General features: G+C 49.6%; 1 protein-coding gene across 6 annotated transcripts in view; it reads left to right on the top strand.

Moving 5' to 3' along the window:
• Positions 1 to 2,867: 2,867 nt before the first annotated feature.
• Positions 2,868 to 21,127, top strand: part of EFR3B (EFR3 homolog B) — an 87,831-nt gene continuing 69,571 nt past the window's right edge. For 5 of the 6 annotated variants that reach the window (XM_021087773.2, XM_021087771.2, XM_085019786.1 and 2 more), the window contains exon 1: positions 2,868 to 3,237. In XM_021087773.2, coding sequence (XP_020943432.2) covers positions 2,883 to 3,237 — 355 coding nt within the window. In that variant the 5' untranslated portion in view covers positions 2,868 to 2,882. The remainder of the gene's footprint in view (positions 3,238 to 21,127) is intronic. The other variant, XM_021087772.2, reaches the window with a different exon arrangement.

Raw genomic sequence — 21,127 nt, 5'->3', positions numbered from 1 at the left:
TCCTGGGTGGCTGTGAGCTGGAAGACTGTGTTCCCCCCACGTCTCAGCTTCCTTGTATGTAGCAGGACCCTAGACTTCTGCAGCACCATTTCTTGAACCCATTTTATCTATCTTGGCTACACCTCAGAGAAGCTGGGTATGGATCTCAGTCTTTCCCCACTGAACGTATAGACCCAGAAGGGTCTAAGTCTGCGTGCAGACTGGCCAGAGTGACCCCATCCCTATGCCTTTAGGGGTCCAGAGGGATATATATGTGTATATTTATATATATATATACACACACACACACATACCAATGGGATCTAACTGGGAATGCAGGTTAGTGGGAGGGGAGGCCCACTCCAGGCTGGTTCAGTCATGAGGGTCTAGGAGCAACCTCCCAAAAGATGGAGCCAACTCAAGTTGTCAGAGAAAACACAGGTTGAATCTGAATTTCAGATTTAGATAAAACTTTTTTTTTTTAGTATAATATGCCCCTAATATTGCATGGACATACACTAAAAATTATTCCTTGTTTATTCAAAATTCAGATTTAATTGGTCATCCTGTATTTTTATTTGCTAAAGCTGGCAGCCCTAGATTTCACAGGAAAGCCTTTGGATCGGGCACTCAAGGCCCTCCCAACATGGCCCCAGATCTGCTACCTTTCCAGGCGCCCTTCCCCTTCCATTCCCATTCTCGACTCTGCTCCAGCCTGACCAGACTCCAGGCTGCACCCCACATACAGTCTACCCTCCACCATCCTGACATTTGCAAACTGGGGTGTCTCCGGCCAGAATTATTTACATTATCGCCACATCTAGAAACCCTGCCCATTTTTCAAAGCCCATCTCGAATATTTTTTCCTGCTCTTCTTCTATGGGCTGCCACCAGAATAACCATTACATTTTATTATAATTTTGCACGTCTCCCCTCTCCGGAGCACCTTCCACAGTGTCTTGCACATAATATGCAGTAATCAGAAAATATTTGATAAAAAGAATGAATTAGACTCTCAGCCTTCCGAATGTCTAGAGGTCTGTGTTTCTTATGCCCAATTTACTGTATTCTTCCTTGTCATGTAATGTTTTTTTATCAGTATTTGTCTTCTACTCCCTGCTAGCGACTTCACTCTGTGAAGACTCACATTGTATTTCCCACTGTGCTGCAGACACCAGTGTTTAATCAGTATGTTTTGTGTTGCACAGACTGTGGGGCGTGTATCTCTGGGTATCCAGACCAAGCTAGACTCCAAATTCTCCCTTTTGCTCTGGCTCAAGGGCAAAAGTGACTCCCAGGAAAGCTCAAAATCACCCAACCTGGTCCTCAACTGCAGAAAAGAAGGCAGAGCCTCTCTGTGCGCCGTCCAGGGGTCTAATGTGAGCTCCAGGAACCTTCCCAGAATTTCCTATGGAGCCTCCGGGACTTGCATGTGCTGCTAAAGGATGAAATGAGGCAAAGAAACAGGAGCAAAACTTGGAAACATCAAGGGAGAGGGAAGGGGTGGTGAGGCTAGAGAGAAAGGGGGAAACACAGGTTTGGGCTACAACAGAGAGAGCACTGTTCCAAGAGTCCAGTGACCTGGAATCTCTCTGGCTCTCTCCCTGCCCTGGGTGAGGAAGGAAAGATAATAAACATGTGAGTGCCCCCTGTGTACTTTCATGTAGGTTTCATTTAATTTCCCCCAATAGTCCTGCAGGAAGCTGAGGTTCAGAGGGGGAAATGATTGGCTTATGGACACACAGCTCAGTGTATCTGGGAAAAAGAACATAAATTAACCTCTCGTAGTGGCACCTTCCTCTTCATGAAGACATGACTAAGATTTTCACCTCCTTAACTTTTCTTTTTTTTTTTTTTTTTTTGGTCTTTTGTCTTTGTTGTTGTTGTTATTTCTTGGGCCGCTCCTGCGGCATATGGAGGTTCCCAGGCTAGGGGTTGAATCGGAGCTGTAGCCACCAGCCTACGCCAGAGCCACAGCAACGCGGGATCCGAGCCGCGTCTGCGACCTACACCACAGCTCAGGGCAACGCCGGATCGTTAACCCACTGAGCAAGGGCAGGGACCGAACCCGCAACCTCATGCTTCCTAGTCGGATTCGTTAACCACTGCGCCACGAGGGGAACTCCCTAACTTTTCTATTAGTAGAATATTTTGAGGACAAAACCTCTTAGTCATGGGTCAAAGGAGAAATTAAGGAAAAGGTTTGGAAAGGACAGGTGACTGTGAGAAGCCTTAGGGAAGTCCTGATCTGGGCTAGAAGATGTTCAGGCGTGAGCCTTCTGCCCCTTCGTGTGTGTCTCACAAGGTCACAGAGGGTGGGCGTGAGCCTTCTGCCCCTTCGTGTGTGTCTCACAAGGTCACAGAGGGTGAAGTCGGCCCTGGGGCAGAGGTGGGGAGGATCCTGGCGGCAAAGCTTGTGAATTACACTTGTGAATCTAGAAGAAAAGCAAGCCGACTTCCGGCAGCACTTGAGGGGTGGGACGGGTATGTCTTCTGCGTACCTTGGCCCAGGAAGGACGCTTTGGTAGCAAGTACCTGGCCAGAGAGTGGCTGGGAGGGCCACGGGCTGAGTACTTAATTAGAGAATGAGATTTATTAAGGGGGCCAAGGGAGAGGGTAGGGCTGTTCCCTCAATTCCTCTTCCTGCCCCGCCCCCCGGCTCAGCCAACGCATTCTGGATAAACCTGGGGGAGATTGTCCATCTGCATCTTCCAGCACCCCTGCCGACCCTCGGGGCCCGCAGGTTGTGGGAGGGCTCAGCCATCTGGCAGAGGATTCCGACGGGAGCTGGGTGGGTTCTTTCCCCTGGGGGACGCTGCCGCGGGAAAACGTGCCACCCAGCACCTGGGGGCGACAGCTTGGGAGAGGTGCTTCTAGGGATTTGGGCTTCTCTGAGGCTGAGAATGGCCCGGGGGCGAGGCGGGGCATGGGCGGGGCGACTGGCGGCGGCAGAGCCCCGGGGGAGGGACTTCATTAGCATAGACCCCGCCCCTCCCCGCGCAGCCCAGCCCAGAAAGCGGAGCGGAGGCCGGCCGCGCTCAGCCCCGGCTGCTGAATGGGCGCGCGGCCGCTGGCCCCTGCCCTCCCGCGTGCAGCCCCCGCTCCTGCTCCCGCTCCCGCTCCCGCTCCTGCCCCGCCCCGGCCTCTGCCCGCCGCCGCCATCCGCCGCCCAGGCTGTGAATGAAAGGCCGGCGCCGCCGGGGGCTGGCTGCAGGCGACGCGGCCTCCCGGCAGGCGCTCGCTCCTCCAAGATGTACGGTAAGGAGGGCTCAGCCCCTGGGCTCGCAAACTTGCAGGACGTGGACTATTGTCCCCCGGCAGGGCCCCGGCGAGGGCAGGGGGCGCGGACTCGATGCCCCGCTGGGCTCTTTCTGTTGCTCTGTGAGCGCGCGCCTGTATTGGGAAGACAAAGATGCCCAGGGCCGGGGACCCTGGGGTCCTCGAGGTTCTTTGGGCCGCTCGTTTGCGAGCTGTGGGGAGGGTGGGCGGTGGTCCGTCGGGGTGGCGGAAGGGGCTCGGAGAATCCGAAGTGGCTGGGTTCTGGGGAAAGCGAGTCTCCTCTGGAGCCGAGCAGATAGGAGGTGTTGGTGGAGGTGGTCGTGTGACAGCATTTGCAGAATTAACAAAAGCGAGTTGTGCTGGGGAGTTTTATGCGGGAAGCCGGTCCGGGATTGCGGGAGACGCTCGCTGCCTGCCTTGTGCGGGTTCCGAGGACGTGGGAGGCGGTGCCCGCGGTGCAGTGGGCTGGCCAGGGAGCCAGTGCTAGGAGCCTGGGCTCGCCGCCCCTGGATGGTCCTGGCCTCTGCGTGCTCCTGCCGCCCGCGGAACCTAGACTCCCGAAGTTCCAGATTTACCCTCCGCAGTGACGAAGGGGAGAGACGCTGCCGAGGGGGCCGCGGAGCTCTGGGTAGCCGCCTCTGCCTCTCCCCCGACCTCTTTCGCCCCCTTCCATAGCCATCCCTTCAGCTGATAGGCAACAGTTAGCCAGACCTTCATGATCCACTGTTCTGCTTTGAAAATGTACAGGAATTCATCTGGTTTTGGAGGCAGTGTGGGTAAAGAAAAGAGCTCTTTGGGTCCCAGATTGCAGTTCTGAGGAATGGGGCACTGGAGACCCAGACCGGTTTAGAAATCAGCTGCATTACAGATGTTTTGAGCTGGTGTGTGTGTGTGAGAGAGAGAGAAGCAGACAGACAGACAGACAAAAGGAGAGGGAGGATCCCCATGGACCTTAAGTCCAGCAGAACGCAGGCTTCGGCAGCTATTTAGGGTCAGCAAGAGAGCTGGAGCCATGCTCAGCTCCCAGCCTCACTGCCAGGTGGGGGCTCAGGTGGCATCTGAGGGGTAAGTGTTGGAAGAAAAGCACATTCTCAATTTAACCCATCGCCAAGGCTGCTCAGCTGCCTCGCTCTGCAAACAGACTGTGAGTCACAAAGTTTCTTGGAGGCACAGGAAGCTGAGAGAGAGCACAGAGCAAAGGCGCAGCAGTCGGTGGGCTTCACAATTCAGAGACACTCAGCCTTTTAATCAGTCTCCTTTCCTGCCCCGTTGGTTACACATCTGCATTTCTGAACCACGTGGAAACCTCAGCAGGTCCCTTCAGCAAGTGTCATTTCTCTTGGATGGGCTGGGGGGGCGGCGGGGGGGGGCGAGGTGGGAGGGGAGGTTGGCTTCGAGCTTGTTCTGCTGGCCAGTGGGCACTCTGCAGGGAGGGAGCAAAACATTGTGTTTTATAAGCTAGGAGGTTGTGAGGTTCCCAGGAGAGAGCTATATTTTCTTACTCTCTGTTTTCCCCCCATTTTCTGCAGAGTGAGCAGCCTAAAGCTGCAGATCACTTGACAAAAGCATGTGACTGCAGGGGCACCTGCAGTGGGGAAGGAGTTAGGACAAGGCTCATCAGGATGGGTAAGAATTAGGAACCTTGGCTCTTCTGGGTCACTCGTGGCCCTTAGTCGAGACAGTTGGATGACGGATCGCAGGATCCCTGGACATTGGGGGTCTCAGTCTGCCTCTATTGTGTGAAGCAAGTCAAGGGCGAGTTGGATGGTACAGAAAGGTGAACGGGGAAGCTGGCCTATCTGGGTGCTGTTTGGGGGTACAGTACAGATTTTCAGTTCTTTTTTATAATATGTTCTTATTCCTCCAGATGCAAACAGAGAGGGTACTTACCCCAGAATCATTTGTAGAAAGAGTCTAATGAAGGGATCCTCTGGGCAGTTGCCTGCAGCAATGTCACACCAGTGCTGGTTGGGAGACAATTACTGGGAGACAATTACTGAGTCTCGCTTAGCGCAAAGCCATGTCTTAGGAGGTGCGGGAGGTGCTCACTCGCCAACGGGAAGGCTCACTGGCCTGCATTTTAGTGTTTTCTTGACTTTCCTGAGCAGAAAAGACTCATGTCAGACTTATCATCATTCTCTCCTCAGAAGCAACAGAGTGATGAGAAAAGATGCGGATGGGGAGCTTGGGAAGGTAGAGAATCATAGGCTTGCAGTTTTTTTGTAAGATTTTTTTTTTTCTCTTATAGTTGATATACAATCCTAGACTTCTTATATTTGGTTATTTCCCAAGTGATTTATCTAAGGTGACACAGTTAGATGGGAAAGGGCAAAGTGACAACTGAGGCTTCCTAGCCTAGGGCCCCCTCCCTCCCCTGAGGTTCGTGGTAAATGCCACCAGGGCTGTTATTAACCAATGGGCAGTGAGGCCCCCTTGTAGCGCCACCAGTCACCTAAGAGCTTTAGGTAAAATTGTCCCTGGACCATCCACCTTGGTTATGAGACCCGTTATCAATGTGTATAATCTCACTCCCGCTGCCGCCTCTCAGCTGCGGGCTGATCCTGGACAGATCTACTTCCTCGCCCCCCTTGCCCCCTCCTCCCCTTACCTCTGTCCCTGCACCGCAGGCCTCCTGTGTCCTCAGTTTCCCCCATCCTCTTCCCTTTGTCTGTGGGGGAATAAAGGCCACTTGTCTTTGCTGAAGAACACAGCGCCATTTGACAGAACGAATCCTAGGCCTGGGGTCGGCCCACCTCAACCAGAGTCACCTTAGACCAGTGGGTTGGTCTCAAGGGACTTCATCCCTGTCTAGAAAGACGACAGCCCGTCTACCTCCCAGGTCTGTGTGAACCTCAAAGCCAGACACGGGATGTGACGTTGCATTAGAGGAGGTTCTGCCCTCACAGGGCCTGTGCCCTTCAGGTCTTCTTGGGCCTTTACCCATCTCTCTTCCTCTCTGCCAGCTCCTGAGGATGCTGGGTTGCGTCACCTCCCACTCCCCTTAAACCCGCAGTGCCCCTCGCCCTCCGTAGCCCTTCCAGCCACTGCACCACAGCAGCTTCTCCTCATCAGACCCTCTCCAGCTGCCTCCTCCCCTGTCACTCATTCCTCAACCCCGGTCCCTTTCTGGAAATGGCTCTCTGAGAAGACGCAGGTGACTCCCCCCTCCCGTCTCCTTTACTCCCCACCATCATCAACGCAGGTGGACAAGGCACCTCGAACATAAAAAGCACCTCGTACCAAGGCTCGGAAGTTGGTGGGCAGATTCTGTGCAAAAATGGATTCCCATTAGGGGTGTGTGTGTGTGTGTGTGTGTGTGTGTGTGTGTGTGTGTTGGAATTATATAACTAAAAGTTTCCCCATCCCTTTCCCCGGGATGGTCCCGCCTAGGGCGCCCCACTTCCCTACCAGGGGAGGCTGAGCTCTCTAAGAAGTGCCACCCTCCAGAATTAGGGCAGCCGGCCCCCAAGACGATTGGGAAAGGACGTGCCCACAACCAGCGCCTGAGCGGCCCCATCCCGCTAACACAGAAGCTGCTCTAACGAAGCCCTCGTCTCTAGGTGCTGCCTCATCCCCAGCATCTGCCGTTCCCCATGCTCTGTGATTGAGAAAGCGGACTGTAGGGAAAATAGCAACCCAGCAGCGGCGCCCAACTTTCTGTCCATGCGCATGGCACAGCACACGTGTGTGACTGCTGTGGGTGGCGTGGAGATGTACAGGGTGGGGTACAGAGGCTCACCTTTGCAGATGGCACCCTGGATCCTGCTGTTCTCATCGCAGGAGACTCCCAGAACATACACACACACACACACACACACACACACCCATGCTCCAACCGAAGGCAGCCCCGGGGTGCAGTGTAGGGCTTGTTGGGGGGAGAGGGGGGAGATGTGTGGCCTGTGTCCCCCCCCCACCCCCCCCATCTCCCTTACTCCCCTTAGGAGGGGGGCAGGGTGAGCGAAGCGTTTTCTCTTTCTTGCTGCTCCCAGTTCAGGAAATTCAAACAGCTGCAGTTTTCCTCTTACGCAAGAGGACATTTATTTATGAATTTTATTTGTAAATAAAAATAAAAAGTTAATATCTCCTTATAGAGACTCTAGAAAAGGGAGAAGGGGAAAAACCCATCCACAGTCCTGCCCACTAGAAGCCCCGCCTTTTCTGTTGTTACATAAATTATCCCTCGGACTTGTGCTCACCTGCTCTTGCCCTTTCTTTTCTCTTTCTCACCTGCTCTTGGAGCGTCACCCTGGTCACGGTGGTGGCCCTGCCCCTCAGTAACTTTGGACCTGACTTTCTGAGCCTGTTTGCTGGCTCTACAAATCAGGATCATTCAGGACGAGACACCTGCTGCCATGTTCTCATTTGCGTTCTTCAACTCTCTCTTCTCTCTGTTTCTTAATTTATAGAAAAGGGCAAAAATAAAAATAAAAACTTATGTCACATAAGCCTAATAGCAGTGTTTGTGATGCTGCTCCTGGTATAAGCAAAAGAAAAATCTGCTTTGAAAAGCATCTTTTTTTTTTTTTTTTTTTTCTGGTAGTCTTCCAATTCTTCTAGAAAATCTGGAAAATACAGTAAACTGTAAACAAGCACAACTGCTTCTACTGTTTGTACACTCTTTCCCTCCATGCATTTGTTTATATAGTTAGAATTATTCATTTTACCTAATTTTGTTTTCTATTTTTTCTACTTAACATTAGACTATAAACATTCCCCCACCCCCAAGTTAATACAAAATTACTGACTGCCCTTTAATGCCATTTTAATGTTCTGGAACAGTCCACTGAATGGATGTATAATTTCTTTATTATACATTTAAGTTGTTCATAAAGATTCATTATTATAACCCTGGGAGGAGTACCTGGTGCCCAAAGCTTTCTCTGAACTTTGAAATAGTTCCCTTGGTTATAACCCTCCAAATGGGTTGATCAAGGCATATAAGTATTTTAAAGCTTTGTTACATGTGGTCAAATTATTTTCAATTTGTATTGATTATACTCCCACTAGCATGTTTGGTTTTGTGTTGTTTTGTTTGTCTTTTTAGGGCCCCACCCGAGGCATATGGAGGTTCCCAGGCTAGGGGTCCATTCAGAGCTATAGCAGCCAGCCTATACCACAGCCACAGCAACACCAGATCTGAGCCACATCTGTGACCTACACCACAGCTCACAGCAAGGCAGGATCCTTAACCCGCTGAGTGAGACCAGGGATCGAACCCTCAACCTCATGGTTCCTAGTTCAATTTGTTTCCACTGCGCCATGATGGGAACTCCCACTAGCAGTTTTGAGAGCACCTATCTCCTTGCACTTTCAAAAGCATTACAGATTGAGATTTCTTCCTAACTTTTGCAATTTGATAGAAAAATTCTATCATTTTAACCTGTATTTTTAATTACTAGTGACGTTAAACACTTCCTATGTTTTCGAACCTTTTGCATTTTAGCAAACTGTCACATGAGTATGAGTACTTTATTTATTGAGGATTTAACCATTTGCCTGTTCTTTGCTTTATGCTTTGTGCGATGATGGAAATAGACATAAACCATTTGTGGAGTGTCGGCTGTATGTGACATCATGGGGGATAAAAAAAAATGTATGAAAGTTCTTTCCATCAGGAAGATGACAGTTTCCGTGGGCAAATGAGTCGTAAAACCTGTAAAAAATTACACAGTAAAAGGCAGATTTGGGGAGTTCCCCTTGTGGTGCAGCGGAAACAAATCCAACTAGTATCCATGAGGTTGCGGGTTCAATCCCTCGCCTTGCTCAGTGGGTTAGGGATCCGGTGTTGCTGTGAGCTGTGGCGTAGGTCGCAGACGAAGCTCAGATCTGGCATTGCTCTGGCTGTGGTGTAGGCTGGCAACTGCAGCTCCGATTCCACCCCTCGCCTGGGAACCTCTTGTGCTGCGGGTGTGGCCCTAAAAAAGCAAAGCAAAACAAAACAAAACCCGGCAGAGTCAATAAAATGACACCGGTGGACTGGAGTTACTCTTCAGATGCTCCGCCAGCACTATCTTGAAGTGGAATAGACCCCTGGGAGGTGGAGCCATCTGGGAGGCTTTTGAGGAGAGCAGGTGTCAGTGTGAGGTTCTAAGGGCTGGATTGGGGGTGGGGAGTGGGGGCCACCCCCCAATGGTGAGGGTGGTGGGGGACTTGTGCCCGGTAGACCAGCCATGTGAGTAAGTAGTTGGAGGTGGGGAAACAGAAGACACATCCAGGGACAGTTTAGGGCAGCTGTCTGGTGCTGGGCAAAATTGAGGTGGAGAATTATGTTGGATGGAGAAGGAGATTTTGTCAGGATAAGAAGTTTTCACTTATCCCTGTGAGCAGTAGGAGCCAGTGAAGAGTTTCAAACGGTCAAATTGCTGATTTGTTCAATGGATGTTTTAAAGAAATGAAACAGGGGGCACAGCGCAGAGTGGGGGAGGGGTCATGGGAAAATGAAGGAAAGAAGAGGAGATAGAAGCTGCGGTCACAGGTAGTAACCTAAGATGTAAGACGACTTTGGACCAGTCACAGTTACACACATGCAATGGAAGATGTTTGCCCCTTAAAAAAAGCAGTAGGACTCGGTGAGTGGGAAGGGTGCAGGTGGGAATAAGGTGAATTGAAACTTTAAAACAATTCCCATCAGAGAAAAAAATGTGTGTTATATAAGCAGATATTAAAAATAGTTCTTTTTGAAATAGGTGCTATGAGCTCCTGCTGTGGAACAGTGGAAATGAATCCATGAGGATCTGGGTTCGATCCCTAGCCTCACACAGTGGGCCTGGGATCCAGGGTTGCCGTGAGTTGTGTAGTCTGCAGACACAGCTTGGATCTGGCATTGCTGTGGCTATGACGCAGGCCGGCAGCTTCAGCTCTGATTCAACCCCAAGCCTGGAAACTTTTTCTTTCTAAAAAGAAAAAAAAAAAAGTGCTAAGTTATCTGGAGTAGTAAATCTGTTATAATCTAAGTTGTTCTAAAGAGGATTTGGAGCATATATTTTACACACACACGTGCTACAGTAAGTAAAGAGATCAATGCAAAGAAAATTTAAGAGTAAAACAGGAAAAAAGGAAAAGCCAAAAATAAAGTTGTATCAGGGAAAAAAGACCTACCAACCAACCCTGCTGCAAGTTCAGTTTTGAGCTTCCTATAGCCCAAGAAAGGAGAAAAATCATTTGCAAGACTCAAAGCATATATAAAAAAAATTTTAGTGCAATTGCCTAGGACAAATAAAGCTTTTTGAGAGGCTAAGATCTGAAAGAAATTCCTCCCTGAATTCCTCCTTAAAAAGGAGATATTTCAGGAGTTCCTGTTGTGGCCCGGTGGGTTACAAACCCAACTAGTATCCATGAGGATGTGGGTTCGATCCCTGGCCTCACTCAGTGGGTAAGGATCCTGCATTGCTATGGAAGCTCCGACTTGACCCCAGCCTGGGAAGTTCCATTTGCTGCAGGTGCGGCCCTAAAAAAGAGCAAAAAAAAAAAAAAAAAAAAAAATTTTTAAAGGAGCTATTTAATAAATATCGGTCTAAATTATTCTTTTGAAAACATGGGTCCCTTTATCAGCCCCATCCCAGTGTGTAGAGTAGGAAGACCAGTCCAAAGGCAAGTTCAGGGATTCTGACCCCTCCCTCTGAAACTGCTTCGGGCCCTGCTCTCAGCTTCCTTCCTGGTTTGCCCTAAGCCAGGACTTGCCGAGGCTCTTTGCTCCCTTTGCAGCTGCCGATGTTATTTCTCCTTCCCCGAAGGAGTATGAGTCTTTGGAGAGGTTGCTCCCTGGAGACGGCATTCCTGCCTCAACCCAGAGAGGCTGTGGGTCCCTTTCATTCCTGCGCCTTGTTTCAATGCACTCACCGTCTGGCCATTGACCACAAGCTAACACTTCTCTTGTCTGTGTAGCTCCGGCAAAGCAGGGAGCTCCCTTGCCTTGTCCTCCACCCCCACCCCCCGCACCTTTCCAGCTGGGAGCCCTGCCTGATACAGAGTAGGTGCTCAGAAACCTTGCCGAAAGCAGGAATCCTGAGCTAGAGGTCATTTCAAAAAGCTATTTCTTTGTGACTTCTGACCCTCTATGTATTAGTTCAGCCTCAACTGTGTTTTGAATAACCATGCAATTATTATTACTTTGTTTCCTTCCTTGGATCCAGCTATGAGCGCAGCAGGTTATGTGCCAAGGACCAAATGTGGATGCACACTCCCGCCCCCACTGCTGTCCTTAGAATGTTCTGAGTATTTCAGAGAACACGGGTCTTTCCTTTGCAGGGCTCAGCGTACTGCACAGTCGGTGTTGGTTTGGGAAAAGAGTCAGGGATGGAGCCCCGTGGGCACGTGCCTTCTCCTTGGTCCCAGGCTGATCGATGGGGAAGCTGGGAGCCCCCCCTTCTGGTTGGAGTTGCTGCCCCCTCTTTTATCACTTTTTTGCCTTGTCAGAGGGAGAAAGGGCCCTGGGAAGAGTCTGGGGAACCTAGATGAGGAAACGAGGTGAGAGAGGTCAGGAGAGTGGGTCAGTGCCAGTGACGGCAGGAAAAACAGCGGAGCGTGGACGCGCATCTCAGTGTTCGTAACACGGCCAGTGCTTGGCCTGGACGACCAAGGACCCCAGAGTCTGGGGCCTTCCATTCACAGAAGGACCTTCTGCTTTTCTGATAGTTTATCTGTGAACTAAAACTCCTTCCTGGAGCTCCCTGGTGGCTCCTCAGGTTAAGGATCTGGCATTGTTACAGCAGTGGCTTGGCTTGTTGCCGCGGCGAGGTTTTGATCCCTGGCCTGGGAATGTCCTCATGCTGCTGCTGTGGCCAAAAACAAAAATGAAAAAACAAAACCAAACTCCTTCCCTGCCTCTTCAGGTCCAGCCAGTCTGGAAGCAGGGACTGCTGTCTCAGAGAGGGGGTGTCAGGGACCATGGTCCAAGTCTCCAGGGGCCATCTTCTAGCCACAGGACCCTAGATGTTAGTTCCTCTCTCTCTGAGCCCGTCCCTTCCTGTATGACGTGGGGATAGATAATTAGTCTGCTTTGTATAGTGAGCAGGTCAAATGAGGAAATATCCATGACATGCATTTACATTACAGAGCATTTATCTATGAAAGGGGGTAGTTTCACCATCTGACCAACTCCTGTGGCTGCTTCAGGAGCATGGCCACACCCTCTCCAGATTCAGTGATAATGCCTGCTTATGAGGATGCCTGTGTCATATTTAGACGGTGTAGAATCCTTAGACAGAGGATCTGGCCGTGAGAATGTCAAACCAGGAGTTCCCGTTGTAGCTCAGCAGGTTACAAACCCAACTCGTATCCATTGGGATGCAGGTTTGATCCCTGGCCTCGAGCAGAGGGTTAAGGATCCAGCGCTGCCGTGAGCTGTGGTGTGGGTCACAGAGAAGGCTCGGATCCCGAGTTACTGTGGCTGTGGGGTAGGCCAGCCGCTGTAGCTCTGATTCGACCCTAGCCTGAGAACCTCCAGTTGCCACAGGTGTGGCCCTAAAAAGACAAAAACAAAACAAAACAAAACAAACAAACACACACAAACAAAACAAAACAAAACAAACCCAAAAAACAAAAGAGAATGTCAAACTAGAGCTGCTGCAAGATTGGCAAGCTGGGCACCTGCCTCTGGGAAGTCTGCCTGCCAGGAGGGAGCCCTGAGAGGCACCAGCCATCGTGCTCATGCTGTTGAGTGCTCTCCTGTCTCCTAGAGGCCATCTGCCGATTGGCCGTCCATGACTGTGGCCCTCCCATTCCTGTACCAGAAAGATAAGCAAATCAATTAGACCACAAAGAGGACAGATGCGACGTCTTTCGGTCCAACTATGCTAAATTCTTATGCATTAGTAAAATAAAGCACTGTTGAGTCTGTCATTTCTGTTCCTTATCTCCACTCAGAACAACCCTTGGGTGGTGGATGGCATTACATCTATGGCTGAGCTGGGGAACACAGAGACGCGGAGACCAAGAACGGGCCCAAGGTCGTGCAGCTGGTCCGAGTTCCTTCTCTCCATAGTCTCCTAAGCCAGTGTTCGGAGAGCTGCATGTGAGATTAAAAACACCACTTTTGTACCTGATGGCAATAGCAAGGGTCTTGTGCCACACAACAAATTGCACCACAAGAGAAGAATTCCAAGCTGAGTATTTTTCGTAGGTTGTTACATAGTCTCTTTGTGCCTTGACATCTAGGAATGTGGGTGCTGGATGAGGTTTAGTGCCCTAAGGTGTGTTCCGTAGTCTGCCTGTGAGTCTGAGAATTAGGCATCCTGGGCTCAAACGCTAACATGCTCATTATCCTACAGAAGGACCCAGGTAAATTCACGCATCTGAGAACCCAGAATCTTAGATGCTGAGCTTGGCAGGGCTCCAAGCTTCATCATAACTATTCAGAGAGACTTTTCTTCATGTCCCAACTTTCTTTTTAGGTGAATGGTACTTTAACGTTTATAAATGGTGTGACGAGGAAGCCCTAAGGTACAAGAACATTTACAGAGACCTTGACTGAAGATCTCTTGTAATAAAGCAATGCATTCCTTCCCCAGTACCTCCTAGCTTTTCCCTCCTTGTGCGGGAGGTGTGTTTCGAGAGCAGAATCATACAGGGTAGATGCTGGAAAAATCCAGAGCCCTGCAGCCTCTGCCACGCCTTCTCTGTGTCCCCACTGTATCTTATAATTTGCTGTTATTTTTGTCACTTATTTGTCACACTGCATGCCATTTATTTCTTTACACACTCGATCTGTGAACCTCTTGAGGACACAACCTCTACTTTAATTTTCTTTGTTTTCCCTAGGATCTAGGAGAGATCTTTGGTCTGTCGTAAGAGCTCACATGTTGGCATTGAACTATAAGATAATTACATGTGCCTTCATCCATCATACCTACCTGGCGGCCCAGGTTTCTGAGGTACCAGGGATGGTGAGCTGGGGAATCTCTCTAAGGTCAGAGAGAATCCTGTAGTGACAATAGTATTTTATCGTCTTACTATGCCTTCCTGCATCAATCATAGTTTTATATAGAATAAAGAATATGCCAGGAATTCCCATTGTGGCTTAGGGGGTTAAGAACTCAACAAAGTATCCGTGAAGATGCTGGTTTGATCCCTGGCCTCGCTCAGTGGGTTAAAGATCCAGCACTGCTGCAAGCTGTGGTGTAGGTTGCCGATGCAGCTCAGATCTGGCATTGCTGTGGCTGTAGGTTACAGCTGCAGCTCTGGTTTGGCCCCTAGCCTAGGAACTTCCACACACCACCGGTGTGGCCGTTAAGAATATGCCAGAATATAACCATTTGGCTTTTCCTCCAGACTTTCATGGTGTTAGTCATGAGAAACAGCCACTTGGCCTACCGACGAGATGGTTAAGGCAGTTCCTGCATGTTTCCTTCTCGGTTTGTGGCACTTAGAATAAACGTTACCATCATTTTCTTCCAAAAGAAAGGTCACTTTGTAGCATAATTATGAGTAAATCTTCATTTTGCTTTCCATTCATATCGTTTGTGCATTATTCTTTCACAAAACAGGGAAAGATAAAAAGGCTTTTTTTGAGGCAAAAGCAAGGAAATGTCTGTTTGTCGCGGCTTCGAAGCACCTGGCCAGAATGTTCCTGGATAAAGCTCTCTGCAGCCTTGGGCGCCTTTGGTCTCAGGGCTGAAGTTCAGGGGCACCACAAGGAATAGCAGGTGCGCTGACCTGGGCTGAGGGTGCTATACAGACGGTAGAAAAGGGAAAATCTACCGGCGCGGTCCCATTGGCTCCATCAAACCCCTCGAGAGGGGGCTGGTCCTCCTAGCGGGCCAGGGCCAGTGGTGCTCAGTAGAGTGGACTTGCCTTGCTGTCTTGAGTCCTTTCACCCCAAAGCTATTGCACAGAACCAATGGGAATGTCCTCTTCCCCCCCAGACAGCCCTGTGGGAGAAGAACAGGGCCGAGTGTTCTGGAGAGGAGTGGGCGGTGCTGGACGTCCTGCAAGGCCTCCTTCTGCTTCCCCAGGGAACATTCTTTTCTGTGGCGGGGGCGGGGCAGGGCCGGAGGAGGGGGGCCTTCAGCGCTGAGTCAGACTCTGTTGCTGTGTGAATCAGGGCAAGAGTCTCAACCTCCCTCTCGTGTGGGTTCACCGTCGTAAGCTGGCAGAACTGGGCTGCCTGGTCCTTAAGAGCTTCTCTGTTCTTAACGTCTACAAATGGGTTGGGGCAACTGGGGGAGACAGGAGGGATGGGGGTGCCTCCCCAGCAGGAATTTTCCAAAGATCTTAGTCGTAACACAGGACTGGGGTCTCAGGTCCTTCATGTAACCTGGCCTTGCATCCGTTTCCTCGTTGACGAGATGGGGTTAATGCTCCCTTTGTTAACTCAGACGGTGTCTGTCCTGGGGTTCCTGTTGCACAGAGGGATGCTGATCGGTAGGTGGGGGGAGGCATGGATAAGAGCCAGTGCTGGGCGCTGTGATTCCGACCCTCTGTACGTTCAGGTTTCACAAGAGTCCTGTGTGGGAGACATTCTTTTTTCCCCTCTCCCATTGTCAGATAAGGATACCAAAGTTCAGAGAAACTAAATGCCTTGTCCAGGGTCATCCAGCGCCTTAAGTGGCATAACTAAGAACCAGATCTGTCTTTTTTCCCAACCCTATTCTCTTTTATTCCGAACGGACTCTTATTTAAAACACTATTATTAATTGGATTGCATCTACATTTAAGACTTTTGTGTACCAAAGGACACTACCCAGAGAGTGAAAAGGCAGCCCACAGAACGGGGACCATGAGAATATTTGTGAATCGTATATCGGATAAGGGATTTCCATCCAGAATATATAAAGAATGCCTACAACTCAACAACAGAAAAACAACTTGATTTAAAAATGGGCAAAGGAGGAGTTCCTATTGGGGCTCAGCCGTTTAAGGACCCAATGTCCTCTCTGTGAGGAACCCTGGCCTTGCTCTTTGGGTTAAGGTTTTACTGTGGCTGTAGGCTGCAGTGTAGGTCATGGATGTGGCTCAGATCCAGTGTTGCTGTGGCTATGGTCTAGGTCACAGATGCAGCTCCAACTTGACCCTTCGCCCAGGAACCTCCATAGGCTGCAGGGTGCAGCCACAACAAGAAAAAAAAAAAAAATGGGCAAAGGACTTAAATAGACATGTCTTCAAAGATGATGTATGCATGACCAGCAAGTACATGAAAAGATGCTTAATATCACTAATTATTAGGAAAATGCAAATCAAAACGGCAGTGATGTGCTGTTTCACACTGATGAGGATGGCTGTTATCAAAAAACCAGGAAATAACAAGTGTTGGTGAGGGTGTGAAGAAATTAGAACCGTTGTGTACGGCTGGTGGGAATATAAAATGGAATAGCCACTCTGCAAAACAGAATGGCACTTCATCCAAAAATTAAAAACAGAGTTCTTGTCGTGGCGCAGCAGAAACAAATCCGACTAGGAACCATGAGGTTGCGGGTTTGATCCCTGGCCTCACTCCGTGGGTTAAGGATCTGGCATTGCTGTGGCCGTGGCCTAGGCCGGCGGCCACAGCTCCGATTAGACCCCTAGCCTGGGAACCTCTGTATGCCGTGGGTGTGGCCCTAAAAATACAAAAGGAAAAAATTCAAGGCAGAATTACCATATGATCCAGCAATCCAATTTCTGTATATATACCCAAGGAAGTGAAAGCAGGACCTCAAGCAAATGTTGGTCTACCCATGTCCATAGCAGCATCATTTAAACCAGCCAAAGGTGGACGCTACCTAAGTATATATTGACAGATGAATGAACAAACACGCAGTGGAATATTTTAACCTTAAAAAGGAAGGAAATTCTGACACATACCACAAAATGAATGAACCCTGAGGACATTATGCTAAGTGAAATAAGCCAGTCACAAAATGACAGACCCTGGATGATTCCACTTATATGAGGTGCCAGATAGTCAACTTCCAAGAGACAGAAAGTGAGCTGGTGGTTGCCAGGGGCTGAGGAGTTGGGGTCTGGAGAGTTGTTTTGTGGGTACAGAGTTTTGCAAGGTGAAAAGCGTTCTGGAGCATAAAGCAGGCCAGGCTGATGACATAGTATTTGTCACCTTATTTATTTTTATTTTATTTTTATTTATTTATTTATTTTTGCTTTTTAGGGCCTCACCCGAAGCATATGGAGGTTCCCAAGCTAGGGGTCAAATTGGAGCTGTAGCTGCCGGCCTACCCCACAGTCACAGTAACGCTAGATCTAAGCCGCATCTGCAACCCACAGTTCACAGCAACGCTGGATTCTTAACCCACTGAGCAAGGCCAGGGAACCGGCAACCTCATGGTTCCTAGTCAGATTCATTTCCGCTGAGTCACGATGGGGGCTCCGCATTTGTCACCGTATTGCTTGCAACGTATATAAAAGGAGACCCAGAAACTGATATCATCATATTCTTAGAATCTTTAGAAAACTCCTCTACTTAAGACTGTTATTAAAGTGCTATCTTTTGGAGTTCCTGCTCTGGCGCAATGGGTTAAGGATCTGACTGCAGCTGTTGTGCAGGCACAGGTTTGATTCCCATCCCGTGCAGTGGGTTAAAGGATCTGGCATTGCAGCAGCTGCGGCTTTGATTCAGTCCCTGGTCCGGGAACTTACATATGCCATGGGCGTGGACATAAAGAAAAAAAAAGCCCATGTCTGTGACTGCATTTTGTTAAAGTGGCTGCAGGAATGATTATCAGATTTGGAGGTTCTGTTACAGGTGGTTTGATTTAATGGCAGATGCATTATTCACCTTGCAGAGGCAGGTGTGTCTCAAGGAGCTAGTCACTGTCCTTCTGAGCTGTGAAACTGAGGTACCAGGAGAGGTCATGTGACTGCCAGTGGCTGGGGGGAAGCGTTAGACATACCCCACCGAAGAAAACAAACAGTGAATTTAGATGTCAGCCTCCAATGAACCACCACAGTTGGTGCTTGAAATTGCAGGTTGATTTTTAATGGAGCTGCTTTCACACAGGCAACTCTAAATGGTCTACTCTTAGGTCAGCAGCAATAACCTTTATTATTTACCAAAAAAGTGAATGCTAGATTATTGTTGTGGCTCAACTGATTAAGGGCCCGATGTTGTCTCCCAGAGGATTTGGGTTCAATCCCTGGCTTCGCTCAGCAGGCTAAGGATCTGGGTGTTGGATCTTCGTAGGTGGAAGATGAGGCTCAGATCCAGGGTTGCCGTGGCTGTGACATAGATGTCAGCTGCAGCTCTGATTCAGCCCCAAGCTTGGGAACTTCCATGTGCCACAAGTATGGCTAAAAAGAAAAACGAACAAAAGCTAATGCCACCAAAAAATTAAAAATTAAAAAAATGGAGTTCCCGGAGTTCCACTTGTGGCTCAGTGGTTAATGAACCTGACTAGTATCCATGAGGACGCAGGTTTGATCCCTGGCCTTGCTCAGTGGGTTAAAGATCCAGCGTTGCCGTGAGCTGTGGTGTAGATTGCAGACACGGCTCAGATCCCCAGTTGCTGTGGCTGTGGTATGGGCCAGCCGCTACAGCTCCAATTCAACTCCTAGCCTGCGACCCTCCATATGCCGCCCGAAAAACACAAAAGACAAAAACAAACAAACACACAAAACCAAAAGGAGTTCCCTGGTGGCTCAGCAGGTTGAAGATCCAGTGCTGTCACTTCTGTGGCATGGGATCCACCCCTGGCCTGGGAACATATGTACGCCTCGCGTGCAGCCAAAACAAGCAAACAAACAGCTAATGCCACACGAGAGAGTGCCAGCCTGTCATCAGTGCGCGTGTACTAGCCCTGAAAGAAACCCCCTAGAATACCAACAGTAGTTATTTCTGGGTGATGGGCTCCCAGATGATTTTTATGCTTTCTTTTAAAAACTATTTGGTATTTTTCACATGTTGTGTTGTGAGCATTTGTTTTAATGGCAGCACATAAATATAATCCAAAGTGGTTTTCATTATCAAAGGCCTGTGGCTGGTTATCATACATCTTCTAATTATGTTTTAGATATGATGAGGCAAGAATACATGCAAAAACCAATCAATGAGGATATAGAGGGTAGAAATCAGGAGTTCCTGTTGTGGCTCAGTGGAAACGAATCTGACTAGCATCCATGAGGACGCAGGTTTGATCCGTGGCCTCGCTCAGGGGGTTAAGGATCCAGCGTTGACATGAACTGGGGTGTAGGCCAGTGGCTACAGCTCTGATTCCACCCCTAGCCTGGGAACCACCATATGATGCCAAAAAAACAAAAAAACAAAAAAAAACCCAGGGGAAAAAAAGTTAGAAATCAGATAGTGGTGGTGAGGGGATTGATTGGAAATAGGAACTCCCCCCCACCGCCCCGGCCTCAAGGTGTGTGGAGTTTTGGGGCCAGGGGTCAGATCCAAGCTGCAGTTGTGACCTCTACTGCTGTGGCAACACAGGATCCTTAAACACACTGTGCTGGGCTGGGGAACTGAACCTGCATCCCAGCGCTGCTGAGATGCCTCCGATCCCATTGCACCACAGTGGGAACTCTGAAAGGGGAACTCTTTGAGGGCATCCCAAATGTTCTGTCTCTTGTTTGGGTAGTGGTTACACAAGTGTATAAACAGTTGCTGAAACTCAAGGCACTGAACTGGTAAGATCCGAGGATCTGCGGCATGTTAATTATATTGCAATAAGACAGCAGGAAGCCCAGGAAAAGAAGAAAACATGCATGCAAACAATCTCAGGTCTGTTTTGCATCGCTGGCAGTCCATGCGCCAGAAGACAGCCAGGGATTTGTGCCAGCCGGCACCGGGCTCTTACCCACCCGAAGCCCAGCGTGGTCCCCAGCATCCCAGTGAACGCGCTCATTGAGAGCTGCTGGCCGGGTGCGCGCTGGTAGAAAACTTCTGTGTGGAGCAGAGGGCGGAAGAAGCTGACCCAGGAAGTCCAGCCCGGCACTGCCAGCTGGGAGGCTGATGGTGCCAGCAGGGCTGTGGGCAGAAGGCCCATTAAGAGGGCCATCTGGTGTAAGGCCTTTTGAGCACTGCCCTTGGCATTGCTGACTCTTGCTGGACCGTAAATGTCAGAACACAGCCCGGCTTGACCAGGCCCACAGCCCCGTCTCAGCATCCACACAGGCATGGCCGATGGCTAAACAGGGTTGGGTGTTTGTGCAGGATTGATTTTTCCACTTCCTCCTTGGGGCTTCTGTGACTTCGCAGGGATGTCGTTTTCCTAAGAATGCACGGCCTTTAATGGCCTAAGTATTCACCTGTTTCTTAATAATGTGCTGGCTCGGGACATCTCTGCACAAAGACCTATGAGTCCCTGGCTAAAAATGCATTTATTTGTCTAACAGCACAAGGAAGTGAATAAATCTCAGCGTCTCCTTGGCAGCCTCATTGTGAAGACCCTAGCTAGCATCCCATAGGCCTGGGTTGGAATCCCACTACCCCAGGTAGCAGTTGTGTGACTATGGATAGGTTTCTGAACTGTGCTAAGCCTCATTTTCCTCATCTGGGAGATGGGGACATAGACCCCGCCTCAGTGTTGTTGGGAGGGTTAAATAAAATAATGCATTCCACCTGAGGCCTAGTGGGAGCTTAATGTTAGCTGATGCTGATGTTTGTTTTGGTTTGGAGTTTTTTGGGCGGGACCTGAGGCATGTGGAAATTCCCAGCCCAGGGATTGAACCCGCGCTGTCCTTGCGAGCTGCGCCACAGCTGTGGCAATGCCGGATCCTTAACCTGCTTCATCGCAGGGGAACTTGCAAGCCGTTGGTGAGGTTAATAGGAGTGGTCATGACACATGTTTTACTATCAACTGACCCTATTCAATGACAGCATAGAGGCAGCCTCCCCTCCAGAGGCCGAGGCTCTGCTTTGGAGGAAGCGATGTCCACTCACCATTTCAAGCTCTTTAAGGAGTCATCCCTGGCCAGCTGGGTTTCTGCTTTCAGAGACCCC

The sequence above is a fragment of the Sus scrofa genome, chromosome 3 (genome assembly GCF_054392235.1).
Source record: "Sus scrofa isolate SSC_HxYL_T2T_F1_AM1 chromosome 3, Sscrofa_HxYL_maternal_Yorkshire_Landrace_v2.0, whole genome shotgun sequence".
Taxonomy (NCBI): Eukaryota; Metazoa; Chordata; class Mammalia; order Artiodactyla; family Suidae; genus Sus; species Sus scrofa.
The sequence above is the reverse complement of the archived record's forward strand: the minus strand, read 5'-3'. Positions and strand labels throughout refer to the sequence as shown.